Source organism: Convolutriloba macropyga, chromosome 6 (genome assembly GCF_964194025.1).
Source record: "Convolutriloba macropyga chromosome 6, txConMacr16.3, whole genome shotgun sequence".
NCBI classification, from domain to species: Eukaryota; Metazoa; Xenacoelomorpha; order Acoela; family Convolutidae; genus Convolutriloba; species Convolutriloba macropyga.
The window spans coordinates 22,478,734-22,494,895 of NC_134473.1; the positions used below are offsets into that span (position 1 = coordinate 22,478,734).

Below are 16,162 nucleotides of genomic sequence, written 5' to 3' on the forward strand. Positions count from 1 at the left end.
GTCACTTTTAGAACAGCATCAAAAATTTCACAGTGATGACGATACAACCACAAATTACCCAAACTCAAAGCAGGCTAGTAAAAGTTCATGATCAATCTCTTTGGAATACAGTCTTAGACTATTTGCTGCTGATGTAATAAAATTAGTCGGTAAAATTCTTTCTGGGTGACATAAATTCTCGTTTTGGTTGGTGGTTGATTCAACTTTGGTTATGATTGCTTATAGTCACTCTAAGGTTGATAGCTTTTCTACCAAGAGACTGCTAAACGCTAAGATTATTGATTGCTTCAATCGAAGTTTGTTCCAGACTGAATCGAAGTTGAAGACTGATTTGATTAATGACTGCTCGTGAACGAAGTTTGTAGCAATTTTGTTAGTCTTGCTGATCTTTTTCATGCGCTTTTTCGTACTACCAACTTTTCGTCTAATCGTTTTTTTTGTTAGACCATTTGGTTTTCGTACTCTTAAACGGTGTAAACGTAAACGGGATAAACAGATTGAGTTCTCTTAGAAACTTCGGCTCATTGGTCTCTCAGCATTCGACTTACCGAAACTATATAAGCGACAAAAATTCATGGTGTGAAAAGTGGTTCTTAGAGTTTGACCCCATCCTATGTATTTCCCAGGGCTTCAATTCACCTAACACCCCCCTCCCCCTCTCATTATCCCCAATTCACCCCACTCACCTCCACCTCATTCCGCCCGTTACCCCGCAGGCTCGCCCCTACCAGCGCTCACCCCTAACCCTTCTAATGATCACCCCTCTCAATTAAGCTAAAACTAGCTTCCTTATTCCTAAGCCCGAGCTAGCTAGCTACTGACAAAACCAACTGCACGCCATTCGATTGAGAGGAATTTGTCCGTCGCTATTCGGTAATGTTTTATCCTCTAGGGTAATGTCGGATGTTTGTACGGCCCGATGTCATGAAGTAGCTGTGTAGTAGTTCTCTTAAAAAGACTAAGTTCATGGTTTTAAAGGCGCTAATTTGTTATGTGTGAACAGCCCCAGCTCCCGGTTTTCTGTGTCACTCACCCATAATATGCTAGCCTCCCCAGTAACTAATCTGTCACCAAGACCAGACAAGCAACAGACGTTTTAAAACAATTCACCAGATGGATGTTAGTCTGTCATTTTTGTGTTAGTTTTTTAAAGCGACGGGAGAAGTTGGAGCAATTTTCTTAAACTTTTAAACAAAATATCTGATAATTTAGTCAAAACTGGTATTGTGTAATCAATCAGGCCATTTTCAACCAAAAAATTGAGGCTACAATAGTACTTGGTTTTTTAAAAGAGCAAATTTTATTCAAGTTATCCATTTTCGTAAAAACTATTTGCTCGTTTTTTGCTTTCAGAAGTCTTTAGAGGTTATGCTATTTCAAATTCGGCAATGTTTAATTTGGTAAGTTCCTTCTGCTTTATTTAATTGATAATAGGTGAACCATTCCTGAGAGCGAAGTGAAATGGTGTTCTTTGTCTCTATTGTTCAGGATTATTTTGTTTGTCTCTCGTTATGTCAGACTCCCCGAATACAGAACTGACTGAAAAACATTTATTTGCTTTTTATTTGATCTCAAAAAATCTGCGTCATTTTTTTGTCAGTCTTACTAGACTTTCTATGATTTTTATTAGTTCAACCTAAACCAATTTCAACCGAAGAGCCCCAAACGCGTTCCAGCAGTTTGATGTACTGACTGCTACCAATTTTTTTGCCAGAGACTGTTGAAATGTTAATCATTCATTTTCGTTCGTTTTTTTTATGTATTTATTCCCTACTATTGCGTTCACCAATATTGACACCATTAAAATGCAGTTTGCGGAAAAATTTGCGTTCTTTACCAAAGTTCAATTTGTTCATATTATCATTGTTGTACATGGTTTGCAACTATGTGAGAAAAAAAATCCATTAATTTTCATCCTTTAATTTTTCTCGACTCTAGGCAAAGACATCTAGACAATGATTTTGAAGCCAAATATTAGAAGAAGTCTTGCTCTTTAACAATTGGCGACGGGTATATTTTCAGGTTGCTTAAATGTAGGCCTTACGGTTGGTTGCGAGCGTGTCCAGAAAAAACAGATCCCCATTGCAAAAATTTTCCGGTATAAACAATCTCAACTATCAAAAAATTCTCCGAAAAACAGTCCCAGACCAAATAGTCCAACAAAAGGAGACAAAATAGATCAAAACAAAAATAGTACCGAAAAGCTATCAAAAAATTTTAAATAAAATCTACAAGCAATTAACTAACATAATCTATGAATTAAACTTGATAATGCACTGTTTGTCAAAGCTGCGAAACTGTAAGCTGAGCGGAGCTATACTGCGGTGCACTTCGTTTTTTACAGTTCAAAGAAGTTGGATTGTATTCAGGCGCTATCTTATTAATAGCCGGGAAGTGATAGCGGCTATTATTGGGGACATCGTGGTTTTTTTTAATTCGTCGTCTCCATCGATGATTCTTACGACCTGACTTCTTGGAATTGAATTCTTGGAATTGACTTCAGTGACTTCTATTGCTTTGCAGTTAAAATTTATGTACGTGACTTTGTTTCTGCTTTTAGGTCAATTGCGTCACTTACCTCACTCAAAAAAATGACTTCTGAACTCACTTATGGAACTTTAATTTTTTATGAAGATTTACTAGTTAATAGTGTGCATCTAAGTAGTGCCAACCTTATATGCCCTAATTCGTGATTATTAGTCTTGAGTTTTTGATTTCGAATATCAATTTTGAAATAGCTCTTTAAGGGCTTTTTCCTTATAGAACGTATGCGTCAACAAATTGACAGTCCGAAGCCAACCCAAAAAGTCTAGTGGTCTATTAAAGGACTGGTGGTCGATCTGTCTATCTTATTTCTTTAGGTGTTTCAATTCATGGAAGGCCACGAGCGTCTATCGCGGCTATTTTCCGGCAATCTGCCGGCTATGTTTTTTAAGATCTGTTCACACATTTTCATGAATTTTGAAGTCAAATTGGAGTAGTGATTTTTGTCATTTGGAAACAGGAAAGGAGCGAAAAAGCGAGCACTTTTGCGGCGTAACCTTTTTTTCGCTTTAATTTCAACGTAGAATGAGAAATCGGTCTTCGAACAAAAATTCGCTTTCTCGCTAGTGGTTTTTTGTTCACATTCGGCAGTTTCATTTTGATTTTTATTGTTTCTTCAATTTTTTGGATCAGATTTTTTTCTAAAGCGTTTTCCCAATCCATTCATAGCTCAATCTAGGCCTTTTTTGTTTGAGCCAAATTTCCATTTCTCGCTAGCGCTTTTTGTTCACATGCGGCATTGTGACATTGATTTTTGAACGCTTTTTTTAAAAAAGGTTATTCCCAAATCACTCATAGTCCGTTCTAGGTCCATTTTTTGTTTAGTCAATTACAAATCTTTGAATTGTACGTCAGGGCTTGTCCTGCTATGTTTTTGTTTCGTCGTCTGACGCTCTTTTTTGTTTTACCTTTGTCCACACAGCAAAAAGGAAAAAGTCAAAGTTTCAGAATGAGTTCTTTCTCTCACTAACAGCGCGCGTGACTTCATTTCTCATTCTCTCTAGCAGTAGTTTTAAGTTCATTTGCTCGATTACATTTTGATCATACCTGACTTACTCACTCAAAAAAATGACTTTTGCACTTTGAAACTTAGGTTTAATTTCTGATTAGTTTAAGGTCAAAAGAACTCATATGTGCAGTAAAATTCCCTAAAAAAGGCTTCTGAGGAATAAATGTTAACAAGCTTTATTGAGTTATCGATGAATGTTTTTAATTAGCTTTTTGAACGGCGTCGATTTTTCAATTTAGATCTGTATCTATTTCCATCTCTATTATACGACACGCAAGTCTGTTTTTTCGCAACTACTCCGGCAATATGCCGGCTATGTTAATTGATATTAAGTGATTCACTCAAAACCTTAGTACGTAAAAAAAGCGCAGAATAATTTAACACAAACTTTTGTAATACGCTTTATATTTGTTCAAGTGCATACATTCATATGCTTAACTCAAGGAGTTTTCAATATTAACCGGACTATTTCGCCTGGCACTGTTTTGTCTGCCCTCTTGTGACTATTTTGTCTGTGACTAATTGGTCTGGGAAAATTTTGCTATTTGGGAATGTTTGGTTCGTGACATTTTTGTCTGCAACTGTTTTCTATGTTGTCTGTTGGCAAATTGCGTGACGTAATACAATTGGGTAAGGTCCCTAAAGATATCCAGATTTTAACATTATAAGGCAGACCCTAGTTGGACTCAATTTACTGCCTTTAAGTCAAAGAAATAGAGCTAATTATTTCTGCGCGCGAAGTAGGGTCACCTATTTCGCTAAGACTAACCGAATCACTCAAACAGTAAAAAAACCTTGTTATAATGGTGAATATGGTACATAACAACGGAGTCAATAGAGGAGATATACACATAGTGCAGCTTTCTAACAGACTAGCAAGAGTAAGTTGTGCATGCGTGCAAATAGTCCAACGAAAGCAGGCAAAATAGACCAAAAGAAAATAGCATCGAAAAATTGTAAATATAATCTACAAGCAATTAACAAACATAATCTATGAATTGAGCTGGATAATGCATTGTTTGTTAAATCTGCAAAGCTGTAAGCTGAACGGAGCTATACTGCGGTACTCTTCGTTTTTTACAGTTCAAAGAATTTGAATTGTATTGGGGCGCTGTCTTTTTTTTAAGATCTGTTCACAAGTTTTTATGATTTTTGGAGTCAAATCGTAGTGATTGTGGTCACGCCGAAACAAGAAGTGGAACAAAAAAGCGAGTGATTTAGCGTTCTGAATTTTTTTGCTCTAAATTTTCCCTCAATAAAACGACTTTTGCACTTTAAAACTTAGGTTTAATTTTTGATTAGTTTAGGGTCAAAAGAACTCATATGTGCAGTAAAATTCCCTAATAAAGGCTTCTCAGGAATAAATGTTAACAAGTTTTATTGAGTTATCGATGAGTGTTTTTAATTAGCTTTTTGAACGGCGTCGAATTTTCAATTTAGATCTGTATCTATTTCTATCTCTATTATACGGCACGCAAGTCTCTTTTTTCGCAGCTATTCCGGTATTACGTCGGCTATGTTAAAAGATATTAATTGATTCAATCAAAACCTTACTACGTAAAAAAAGCGCATACGTAATTTGTCAAAAACATTTGTAATACGCTTTATATTTGTTCAAGTGCATACAATCATATGCTTAACTCAAGGAGTTCGTTTTCAATATTAACTGGACTATTTCGCCTGGGACTGTTTTGTCTGCCCTCTTGTGACTATTATGTCTGTGACTAATTGGTCTGGGAATATTTTGCTATTTGGGAATGTTTGGTTTGCGACCTTTTTGCCTGCAACTGTTTTGTATGTTTGCCAATTGCGTGACGTAATACAATTGGGTACGGTCCCTAAAGATATCCAGATTGTAACATTATAATGCAGACCCTGGTTGGACTCAATTTACGGCCTTTAAGTCAAAGAAATAGAGCTAATTATTTCTGCGCGCAAAGTAGGGTCACCTATTTCGCTAAGAGTAACCGAATCACTCAAACAGTAAAAAAAAGCTTGTTATTATGGTGAATATGGTACATAACAACGGAGTCAATAGAGGAGATATACACATAGTGCAGCTATCTAACAGACTAGCAAGATTTAGATGTGCATGCGTGCAAATAGTCCAACGAAAGCAGGCAAAATAGACCAAAACAAAATAGTACCGAAAAAATGTAAATATAATCTACAAGCAATTAACAAACATAATCTATGAATTAAGCTGGATAATACATTGTTTGTTAAATCTGCAAAGCTGTAAGCTGAACGGAGCTATACTGCAGTACTCTTCGTTTTTTACATTTCAAAGAATTTGAATTGTATTGAGGCGCTGTCTTTTTTTTAAGATCTGTTCACACATTTTCATAATTATTGAAGTCCAATTGTTGTGATTGTGGTCACGCCAAAACAAGAAGTGGAACAAAAAAACGTGTGATTTTGCATTCTGAATGTTTTTGCACTAAATTTAAAGTTGAGTGAGAAAATGGTGTTTTAACAAAAGTTCGCTTTCTCGCTAGTGGTTTTTTTGTTTACATATGCGGCAATTTCACTCTGATTTTTACTGTAATTTTTGGATTTTTTTCTAAAGCGTTTTCCCAATCCATTCATAGTTAAAGCTAGGCCTATTTTTTTGTTTCAGCCAAATTTCCATTTTTGGCTAGCCTTTTTTCCCTAATAAAAGGCTTCTGAGGAATAAATGCTAACAACGTTTATTGCTTTATCGCTGAATGTTTTTTAATTAGCTTTTTGAATGGCGTCATTTTTTTTTTCAATTTAAATCTGTATATATTTTTATTCCTATTATACGGCGCGAGTCTATTTCTTCGCAGCTATTCCTGCAATATGCCGGCTATGTTAATTGATATTAATTGATTCAATCAAAACCTTAGTACGTAAAAAAAAGCGCAGACATAATTTAACACAAACTTTTGTAATACGCTTTATATTTGTTCAAGTGCATACATTCATATGCTTAACTCAAGGAGTTCGTTTTCATTATTAACTGGACTATTTCATCTGGGACCGTTTTTTCAGCTCTCTTGTGACTATTATGTCTGTGACTAATTGGTCTAGGAATATTTTGCTATATGGGAATGTTTGGCTCGGGACCTTTTTGTCTGCAACTGTTTTGTATGTTTGCCAATTGCGTGACGTAATACAATTGGGTAAGGTCCCTAAAGATATCCAGATTGTAAAATTATAAGGCAGACCCTTGTGGGACTCTATTTGCTGCCTTTAATTTCAAAGAGATAGAGCTAATTATTTCTGCGCGCGAAGTAGGGTTACCTATTTGGCCGAGACTAACCGAATCATTCAAACAGTAAAGACAAGCTTTAATTATTATGGAGAATATGGTACATAATAACGAGTCAATAGATGAGATGTACACAGAGTGCAGCTAACTATAAGAGACTAACTAGAGTTAGTTGTGCATGCGCTATATAGATGAGAATAGTCTTCTCAGTCTCTGATTGGTGGAGGATACACACTCTGTATTTCACACCGTTTTGGCGAAACTTACTCAAAAGACTAGTCTGCATTAGTATGCAGAGCTCTTTGAGTTCTAGGGGCACTGAGCCGAGAGTTAATGACATTGGGTTTTACCAGCTTATATAATTTTTGAGAACGAAATGCAATAACGATCAGGTTAAAAAAGATTGCATAAAAACCAACAGGAGCGAGAACATTTGCTAGAAACTGTTCAAGGGCAATTAGAAATTGGTGAATGTTTGTATTATTTGCCTGTATAACCTTCTTTAGTGATCACAGACCTTTAAAAGTTAATAAAGGACTCTAGTAGTTCATTCATTGTAATTGTTTTTCATTGGTTTTAGAATTTGAGTAACAATTCCTTCACCCCCACCTTGCTCCTTTGGGCTAGCAAATCTTAAAAACTGCAAAATGATATAAATGATATAACAACCACCAGCCGGTAATTAAGAGCAATAGAATTGTCTAGGGCTGTGGTGTAAAACATTAGATCGGCGAGTTTTGGGGGTAGTTGGTTGGAGTCCTCTTAGCCCGAAATATACGTGGAGGTACAATGGTGAGTTGTAAAAATGACTTGGTGCGCTCGAGCTTAATCACGTTCACGAGAAAATTAAAATCTGTCAGACAAAAATTACGAACGTCGCAGTTCGAAATTACGAATTCAAATAGTTGTTCCAATCTTGAAAACATTGAAAACTGATTTTTCAAACGATTAAATTAGAAGTGTTTAAAAAATTAAGTAACGCAGATGAAAGCAGTTAACGTTTGATACTTTGCCTCTTCTATTCAATTGAGTCGTCGATGGATTCTGCTCAGAGGGGATGAAACTCTGGAAGTTGAAGCCCTGCCAAAGCCATGTTCCAGTCCATAGTCAGGCTTGCAGTGACATATGCAGAAGTCATTGTGAACCCTGAACCCTGTCACGTGACATTGGTCGTTGAACATAAAGGGGGCTCTAGTCTCAATGCAATGCAAGTGACAATTTGTGAAATCGCCCACTGGTCCCACCTTCCATACTATTAAATTTTCCAGAGCTGGAACAATAGACGGCACCCCCTTGCGTTCTTCAGTCAAGCTACTGGGATTGGAATCGAGTTCGGGACTAGGGTTTAAAAATGGGTATCCGTGAATCCCTAACAAGAGCACAAAAGCCAGCACCAAGTATTTGGGTATTCTAAGGCTCATTTTTGAATATAGGGAGATACACCAAATTAAGATAAACGCCTCAATATGACAGCAGATTTACAACATTGAATTTCTAAATCAAGCCAAAATCAAATAAAATTATTCGAATTCGCTTTCATAGTCCACTAAAACTGTTTATTGCATGTGATAGGTGAACTGGATTCAAACCTTTTGTTTACTGTATTGTTCCATTGGTTTGTTTGCTGAGAAAGGTGGTATGACAACAGTCATATTCAATTGAACTGTCAATGAATTTTTCTGAGCTGGTTTCACCCTTCAGGGTAAAAATACTGCAATGGGCTGTATTGGGTGAGAAGAATTCATTAGAGCAATGAACTCCGACTATCCTATACCGACGAAAGTTATCATCCCTTCATGTTGACCGAGACAATAAGTGACCAAAGGAACTTTTCTCAATGTTCGCTCCGGGAATAGAAATAATGAAACACTCATGTAAGTTTGTCACAACGAAAAAAAATTGTTTTTCTACTTAGTTCGCAAGCCCACCTTGCCAGAAACTAGGTAACTAGACAAACTCACTGATGCCGCATCTCAAAACAAATATTTCTTCAGAAGATGCATTTGTAAAAACCTCTGCTGGTGTTGAACTTTTTAAAATAGATTAGCTTCAGAACAAACTTTTTCAACCAAAGCAAAACCCCGAGAAAAACAAAGAGCAATTTTCAATTTCTGATGTTTGCATGATTCAACGGAAAACACTACCATCAACCCGTGGTACATGATATGCAGGTAATTATTAATTGCTCTTGAACGAAGTTCATAGCAATTATTGTAAACGTGTCTTTTTTATGCAAAATTTTCGCTTGACAATTTTGACTTTTCGAGTGACTTTTACGCCCTTGACTTTTTGCGTTTCGCATAATCTAAAATTCTCTTTCAATCACAATTTCAATCAGCTGAACTCAATTGACGGCAATTGAATACTAAAAGTCAAATGAATAGTGCGCCGAAACTGGTGCCATTTTTTACTTTAAATCTTAATAGTATTATATGTTAGCCTTGAATGTGGTTATTTGAAGCCCACTATTGAATTTCTTAGTCCCATTAAGGCTCCTCCTCCCCCCTCCCCCCGACTGAAGCAGGCTGCAACTGATTGAAGCTCCCACTAGTCGTTCTAAAGCAATTCATCCGACATTTAGTCGGTTATGTTTATATTATCATTGTTGTGTTGTTGTTGTTGTTGTAACTGCCGCAGAGAGATGCAATTCAAGGCCAAAAATAGACGCTTGATTGTCGTTTTGAACTCGTTCCTTAGTTGCTTTGATATAATAACAAGGACGCTTGGTACTGTGCGTTTGCACAAAGTTGCGAACCCGCTCATCAACATTTTTCACTTAATTGTCTACCAAATGAGGAAGAGATGAAAAAAAACACATCAACAGATCCTTTAACAAATTACTAAAAAAATAAAACAATGTTATTTAGAGGGCCGATGAGACCTGTAAAAACCACAATATGACTACCAGAAAAGACGGTAATAAAAATCAAATAATTGCAAATAATAATTACGAGCAAAACTTAATGTCCATTTTTTGAAAACCATTAATAACCGAATCAAAATGGCATCAGATGAACAAAAGAAGATTAACCTCTTTTTCCTTTAAAAATATGGGATTTTTCCGCAATGCGTCTTAGTAACAAGTTCACAAAGAATGAGCAAAATGGGCAAAGTTTAAAAAACGTTGCTTTTTTAGATGAATTAATATCAAACTGATTAGAAAAATTATGCATCTAATTAATTCATTAAGCGATTCTTTTATACCTCCATAGAGAGCGATTGAGACTTGTCATTATCCAGGATATGTCATACGACTACAAAAAGAATGACAAATACATGCAAAAAGAAAAAATACACAAGAAGACTTGCACGAAATTTGCACAAAGAAATTTGCATGAAAACGATGTCCCAGGCAATTAAACATTAAACTGTTCACTAAAAACTTTGAAAAATGTTGTTTGCATTTTTTTTTCAAATTACCAGAGGACCACCCATTATTCTGATACTGTGGAAAGAAAATAAAAACTTACAAAAATGGAGAATCCGCAAAAATCACGAAAGTTTTACAAAAGGTGGTTGTACCAAGAACAAAGACCATTTGAGGAAAAATCCGTTAAAAGAGCAAATTGTATTTCATTAGATAAGGGATGTGACTTGTCTATAGAGATGCCAAGCTACAAGTTAACAGAAACAAGATTGGCAAAACACAGAAATCCATTGTCGTTTTTTAAAAACAAAATTTTTCATAATTTATAGCCAACATGAACTTTCGACTAAATAAGTACACAGTTCATCGTGCAACTTCTTCGAAAAAAATTGCGCCTTCTATCAGTGAGACTAAATCATAAAAGTATAAAGATAATAGTAAACACAAGCTCAAATAAAAAACTTACTAAAAGTTTACAAAACCACAGTTTTGAAGCCATTAATTTTATTAGATACTAACCGCAAAAAAATTGAATATTCATTTGCGTCTCTTTTGAATATCATAAAGACTTTTTTCATTTTTATAAAACTACTATTTCAAAACGACAGCAAAAAAAAACAAAAATTGAAAAGTATCAAAATTTCACAAAACTCTGAAACAAATTGTCTAAGCCCTGAAGACATCAGTGAAAACGTTTAGCCGCGAAAAAATCATTGTTACCTTGAACTAAACATTAAAAAGATCTCTCAATAATGAGGCTAGGTTACGAAAATAATACGACATTGTAAAATACGAACAAGAAGAACGCAAACCAGAATAGAAAAGGATAAGTTGAAGAGTACTTTCACATTTTTTTTGAAAAATTTAAAATGGAAGTCAAAAAACTATTAGCTATATTTAGATATCAGTTTTTAAATTAGTTTATGTATCAATAGTTGGCCACTAAGACCTTTAATTACCCAATGTATGGCACATGACAACAAAAAATAACTAGAACTACATGCCAAAAACAAAATTTCTACCAAATTCTGCAAGAAAACGCTGTCGCAGCCCTTATTACCATATGATATGAAAACAAAAATTATGTTCGGTTACAATTTTTGTAAAGATTCTCTCAGTTAGATTGTTAGGTAATGTTACAATTTACCAAAGAAACAACAACAACAGCAAAAGTTGGCAATTATGTACAAAAATCACAAAGTTTTGTTTGAAAACTCGTAGTACCAAAATCAAGAAAACGTTCTTTTAAAAGAATCCGCCACAAAATTAGACTGTATTCTATACGAGAGAAATTTTGACCTGTATTTACTGAGAATAAGCTAAAAGTTGACAGAAAAATTATATAAATAAATTGACAAGGCCAAAAAATCACTGAAGTTTACTTAAAACTAATACTTATATGTTCAATGATATAAGAAACATTAGGTAACAACTGAATTCATGGTACGGGTTCACCTAAACTTCTTGAAGAAGCCATATCGAACTTTGAATGGTTAGACTTAGAAATAGGTTCTCTGAAAAAACAATATCTACATTCGGCCTCATTTTTGCGTAAATAGGAACTGTCATTAATGGGGCCGTGAATGAAAAATTTTGTGAGTATTTAACATTAAAAAAACAAAAGCAAAAATTTTTGAAAAAAAACGCAGGACCATAATGAAAAATAAAAATTTTCTAATTGTAAGAATACATGATAATATCATACCTATCCCTGATTTTTCCGCTCGCCCAAAAAACCACCCAAGTGTTCCAAATTTTTGCGAATTAGACTAATTGTTGAGTGAAGTAATTGAAATTTTTGAAAAAAGATTGTTGAGTTTTTAAAAACCGGCAAAATTTTAAATCCAGAAATCTTTTAAAGGGCGCCTAGTTCCAACTAGCTCTCTTTTGGAGTCTAGAGAGACTGTGTCAGCGGTTTCTAGGTCTTCACTTTCAGAAAAATTGAACAAAGATGACAAAAAAGCTTATTTTGTTCAATTTTTGATGTAAAAAGTCTAAATTTTGATTTTGAAACTTTTATCAAAATTTTTAGCCGAAAAAACTCAAATGAAACAATTGAGAAAACCGCCTCTTTCTCTAACGGTAACAATAACACTCTACCGTTAAAACTTTCAACTTATTTTGAATTATATTACGATAGTTGAGCCAATTTTTAGCGAAAATTACGGAATATGTGAAAAAAAACTATCGAATATTCACAAAACTTTAAACTTCGACACTTCTCCGTAGAAAACAAAATTCAAAAAAATCTTTTTTATTCCATACTCTAGTATGCGCGTGCTTTTCAAAGATACCCCTCACAACTCTCTACGATGAATATATCGATCAGTCAAAATTGTCTGAACAGAAAAAAAACCCATTTGAGTATATAGTTCCTCCCCCCACTAAAGTGGGGGTCGGAACAAAAAAAATAGGTTTATTAGTAGTGTTACTGTCTATCCACAACTTGCTTGTGGTGGGGCGACCTTTTTGCATCTCAAGAATAGACGCCTCTACGCGACAGAACTACGAGTGGGCCAGCACTCCCAGGATCCATACACTCTAAACACAGACTGCGATAAACGGATTTTCGCGGTGGGATTAGGCAAGCACAGTCTCTCTGGTCCCTATTAATAGAATATGGTAATATTTCTTTGGCACTGAAATAACGGTCACGGATCAATTAACAACTCTATCAATAATATTAAGCATGGCAATCAAAATTTATAGTTCGGAATTTTTGTCGAATTTAAAGACAAATTTAAATTGAATTAATGAATTTAACAAAACAGCATTTTAGGTCTCTTGACACTGTGTCATTTTTGTGGGAAAACACAGGACAAACGGCACTAACCCTTTTCGAAAGCGTATCATAGAAGCTATTTCTTATCACAAACGCCGAATTTAACTCAAAGCATTTTCAACAGAAGATGTCAGCTCCTCCTAGTATCCCTATTCTCGAAACTCAAAACTCAACCTCCCCAGACACCTGGTCTAAAATCGCCTCCTTCTCAACAATGATTAATATTACTTGATTAAGATGAGCCAGTGGCTCACATAAGGTAATATAACTTATAGTTCTCTAACAGAGCGCTGTTTACGGTCGTGTCTGTCACGCGTTAAGAGGAATTTCTATTCGTTTTATTCTCTGCTTCAGTTGAATGGTATATAGTGGTTAACAAAGTTTAACATACTCAAATGACTTACTTTCAACTGAAAATTATTTAGTTTAGGTCAAAGAAATAGAATAATTTTGTCCCCAATTAAGGCGTGTTACGTCGTCGCAAGAAAGAACATAGCTGACAGATTGGCAGAAAATAGCCGCAATAGCTTTGCAGATCTGCAGTCTCAAAAAAAACAGTAAAAAAAGACAGACCAAAAAAATTTGTCTTTTCATTGAAGGCCGATATGTTATATTTTGATTAGAAATCTATATAAGTTTTTGCTGCCTCTATTAGCTGCTCTCAAATAACCTTCATTTAGAGTGACACACATCCATTAGACCTCATCTCTTTGAATTATAGTAAAAAAAAATCAACTTCAAAGTGAGGAAGTCATTTTTGAGATTGAGGTAAGTCAAGTGTGACCAAAAATTTAATCACGCGAATGAACAAAAAACTCGCTCCACTGAGGGCGAAAAATGATGTCACACACGCACTTCATTTGAAATTGCATGAACGAATGAACAAAAAGCAGATTTGAAGTGATTGTGACGTCATATGGTCGTAACAAAAATCGTGACGACGAAATAAAAAAACATAGCAGGACAAGTCCTGATGTACAATTCAAAGGATTTTCATTGACTAAACAGAAAACTAGACCTAGAACGGACTTTGAATGGATTGGGAAAACAATTTAGAAAAATCCAAGCCAAAAAATCGAAAAAAAACAGTAAAAACCAAAGTGAAATCGCCGCATGTGAACAAAAAACCACTAGCGAGAAAGAGAATTTTTGTTCAAACACCGTTTTCTCACTCTATTTTAAATTTAGAGCAGTAAAAATTTCACACCGCAAAACCACTCGCTTTTTCGCTCCACTTCCTGTTTCGGCATGACCAAAATCACTACTCCAATTTGACTTCAAAAATCATGAAAATGTGTGAACAGATCTTAAAAAAAACATAGCCGGAAGAATTCCGGAAACGGCTCGAAGTGAAATGCCACTTAAATGCCATCCAACTAATCATCAGAAAAAAACCTGCCTCCAATAATCTAGGATTATTTTGAAACAAAGCCACAATACAAAAAGTAAAAAAAATCAAATCTATTAAAATATGATACAAAATCTGATCAAATTTTGTCATAACTTGAGATCACGAAATAACTATCTCTGCCAAAATCACTTCATCAACACAACTAGTTCCTACTAAATCCACTTATGAGAACATTTGATAATAATTGAAGCCAAATCATGAAAAAATAAGCTCTTACAAACAAATTTGACTAAAATATTGGAAAAAGTTAAAAAAGTTTTCAATATTACAAAAGCAATTAAATTCAAAGAAAATTTTTTTTCAGCAAATAGGATATCCAAATGCTCGCAAGACAATAGACAAGCTATAATAGCTAAGAAATTCGTCTGAAGACCAGAAAAAAAAACGAAAAACTGCAAAAAATGAGGAAAAATAGTCACAATTTTCGCCATTTTTCGTCATATTTCTCAAGAAAAAAGAGCTTTATATCCAAAATTGTAGCCAATTGTGAACTAAAAGTTGCTCAAGTAATAGGGGTCTTTTCAGTGTCCATTTGAGGCAGTACAATAAAATAAAAGTAAAAAATCGCAAAAATTAGCCCAAAAATCAGCAAAATTTATGAAAAACCATTGAATTAGCATTAAATTCACATAAATTTTAAGAAACCTTCAAACCACTACCAAACCCAGCCTAAAATTAAAATAAAATCATAACCAAACCTCTTAACCAAATAAACTGCAAAACAACTGCTTTAAAATGCCGCACGTGAACAAAAAATTTCGCTCGCTTACAGAATTTTTTTTCAAACCGCAATTTCTCGCTCTCTAGAAAACAGCGATATGAACAAAAGACCACTCTCTTTTCGCTCCGCTCTTCATTTTGTTCAGCAGCAAAATCACTCCAAAATCAAATAAGACAACTATTTTGAACCCTGAACCTCCACAAAGGCCATAAAAAAATAAGGAAGAATAGAAACTGAATTCAAAAACAAATTGAAAAACTATAAAAACAAAAGTTTTTTTCAACTTGAGATATTTTAATAGTACAAGGAAACATAAAGCCGAGTAGAATTCCTTTTCAATTAGGGCAATGGAAAGCTCGCAAAACAATGGGCGAGTCATGATAGGCTAAGAAACTTGTCTAAGACTAAGAAAAAAGGAAAACTGAAAAAAAAATAAGAAAAATGGTTTAAAATTTCTCAATTTTCCTGTCAATTTTCCGAAGAAAGGAAAGATTTACACCAATAAAACGTTAGTCAATTGGTGGCTGAATATTCCCTATGTAACAAGCTCCCATTCAAATCCCACTTAAAGCATTAATACGAAAAGAAACAGGCAAAAAATCATTAAATTTCGTCAAAATCAGCAAAACTGATTAAATACCTCCAAATTAGCATTAAACTCAGAATTAACTACTTGAAACCTTCAATTCCTATCAAAACAAGCCTAAAATTAATAAAATATCGTAATCAAACCTCATAACCAGCAAAAACAGCGGTATGAACAAAAACCTCTCTCTTTTCGCTCCGCTCTTCACTTTTGTTCAGCACCAAAATCACTCCAAATTTTTTCACGCGTTTCATTTCCCGCTTCAAAATTCACTCCAAAAATTGATTTAAAAAAGGACTTCTCCAATACTCCTCTTCGAGTCGTAAAAAAGACAGCGCCCCAATACAATTCAAATTCTTTGAATTGTAAAAAAAAACCAAGAGAAGGCCAATATTAGCCCCAGCTATCGCTGTGCGGCTATTAATAAATAAAGGCAAAAGGATTATTTCTTGCAACTCAAGTTTATGAGATTTAACTTTAAAATCTCATCTAAGACAATGTCTTAAT

The 16,162-nt window shown here is 34.7% G+C and overlaps 1 protein-coding gene across 1 annotated transcript in view; it reads right to left on the minus strand.

Moving 5' to 3' along the window:
• Positions 1–7,721: 7,721 nt before the first annotated feature.
• The window catches only part of LOC142340866 (uncharacterized), a 62,907-nt gene continuing 54,466 nt past the window's right edge, over positions 7,722–16,162 (minus strand). Inside the window, exon 2 of the mRNA XM_075391616.1 lies at positions 7,722–8,157. Within this exon, the coding sequence (XP_075247731.1) occupies positions 7,811–8,157 (347 nt within the window). The 3' untranslated portion in view covers positions 7,722–7,810. The remainder of the gene's footprint in view (positions 8,158–16,162) is intronic.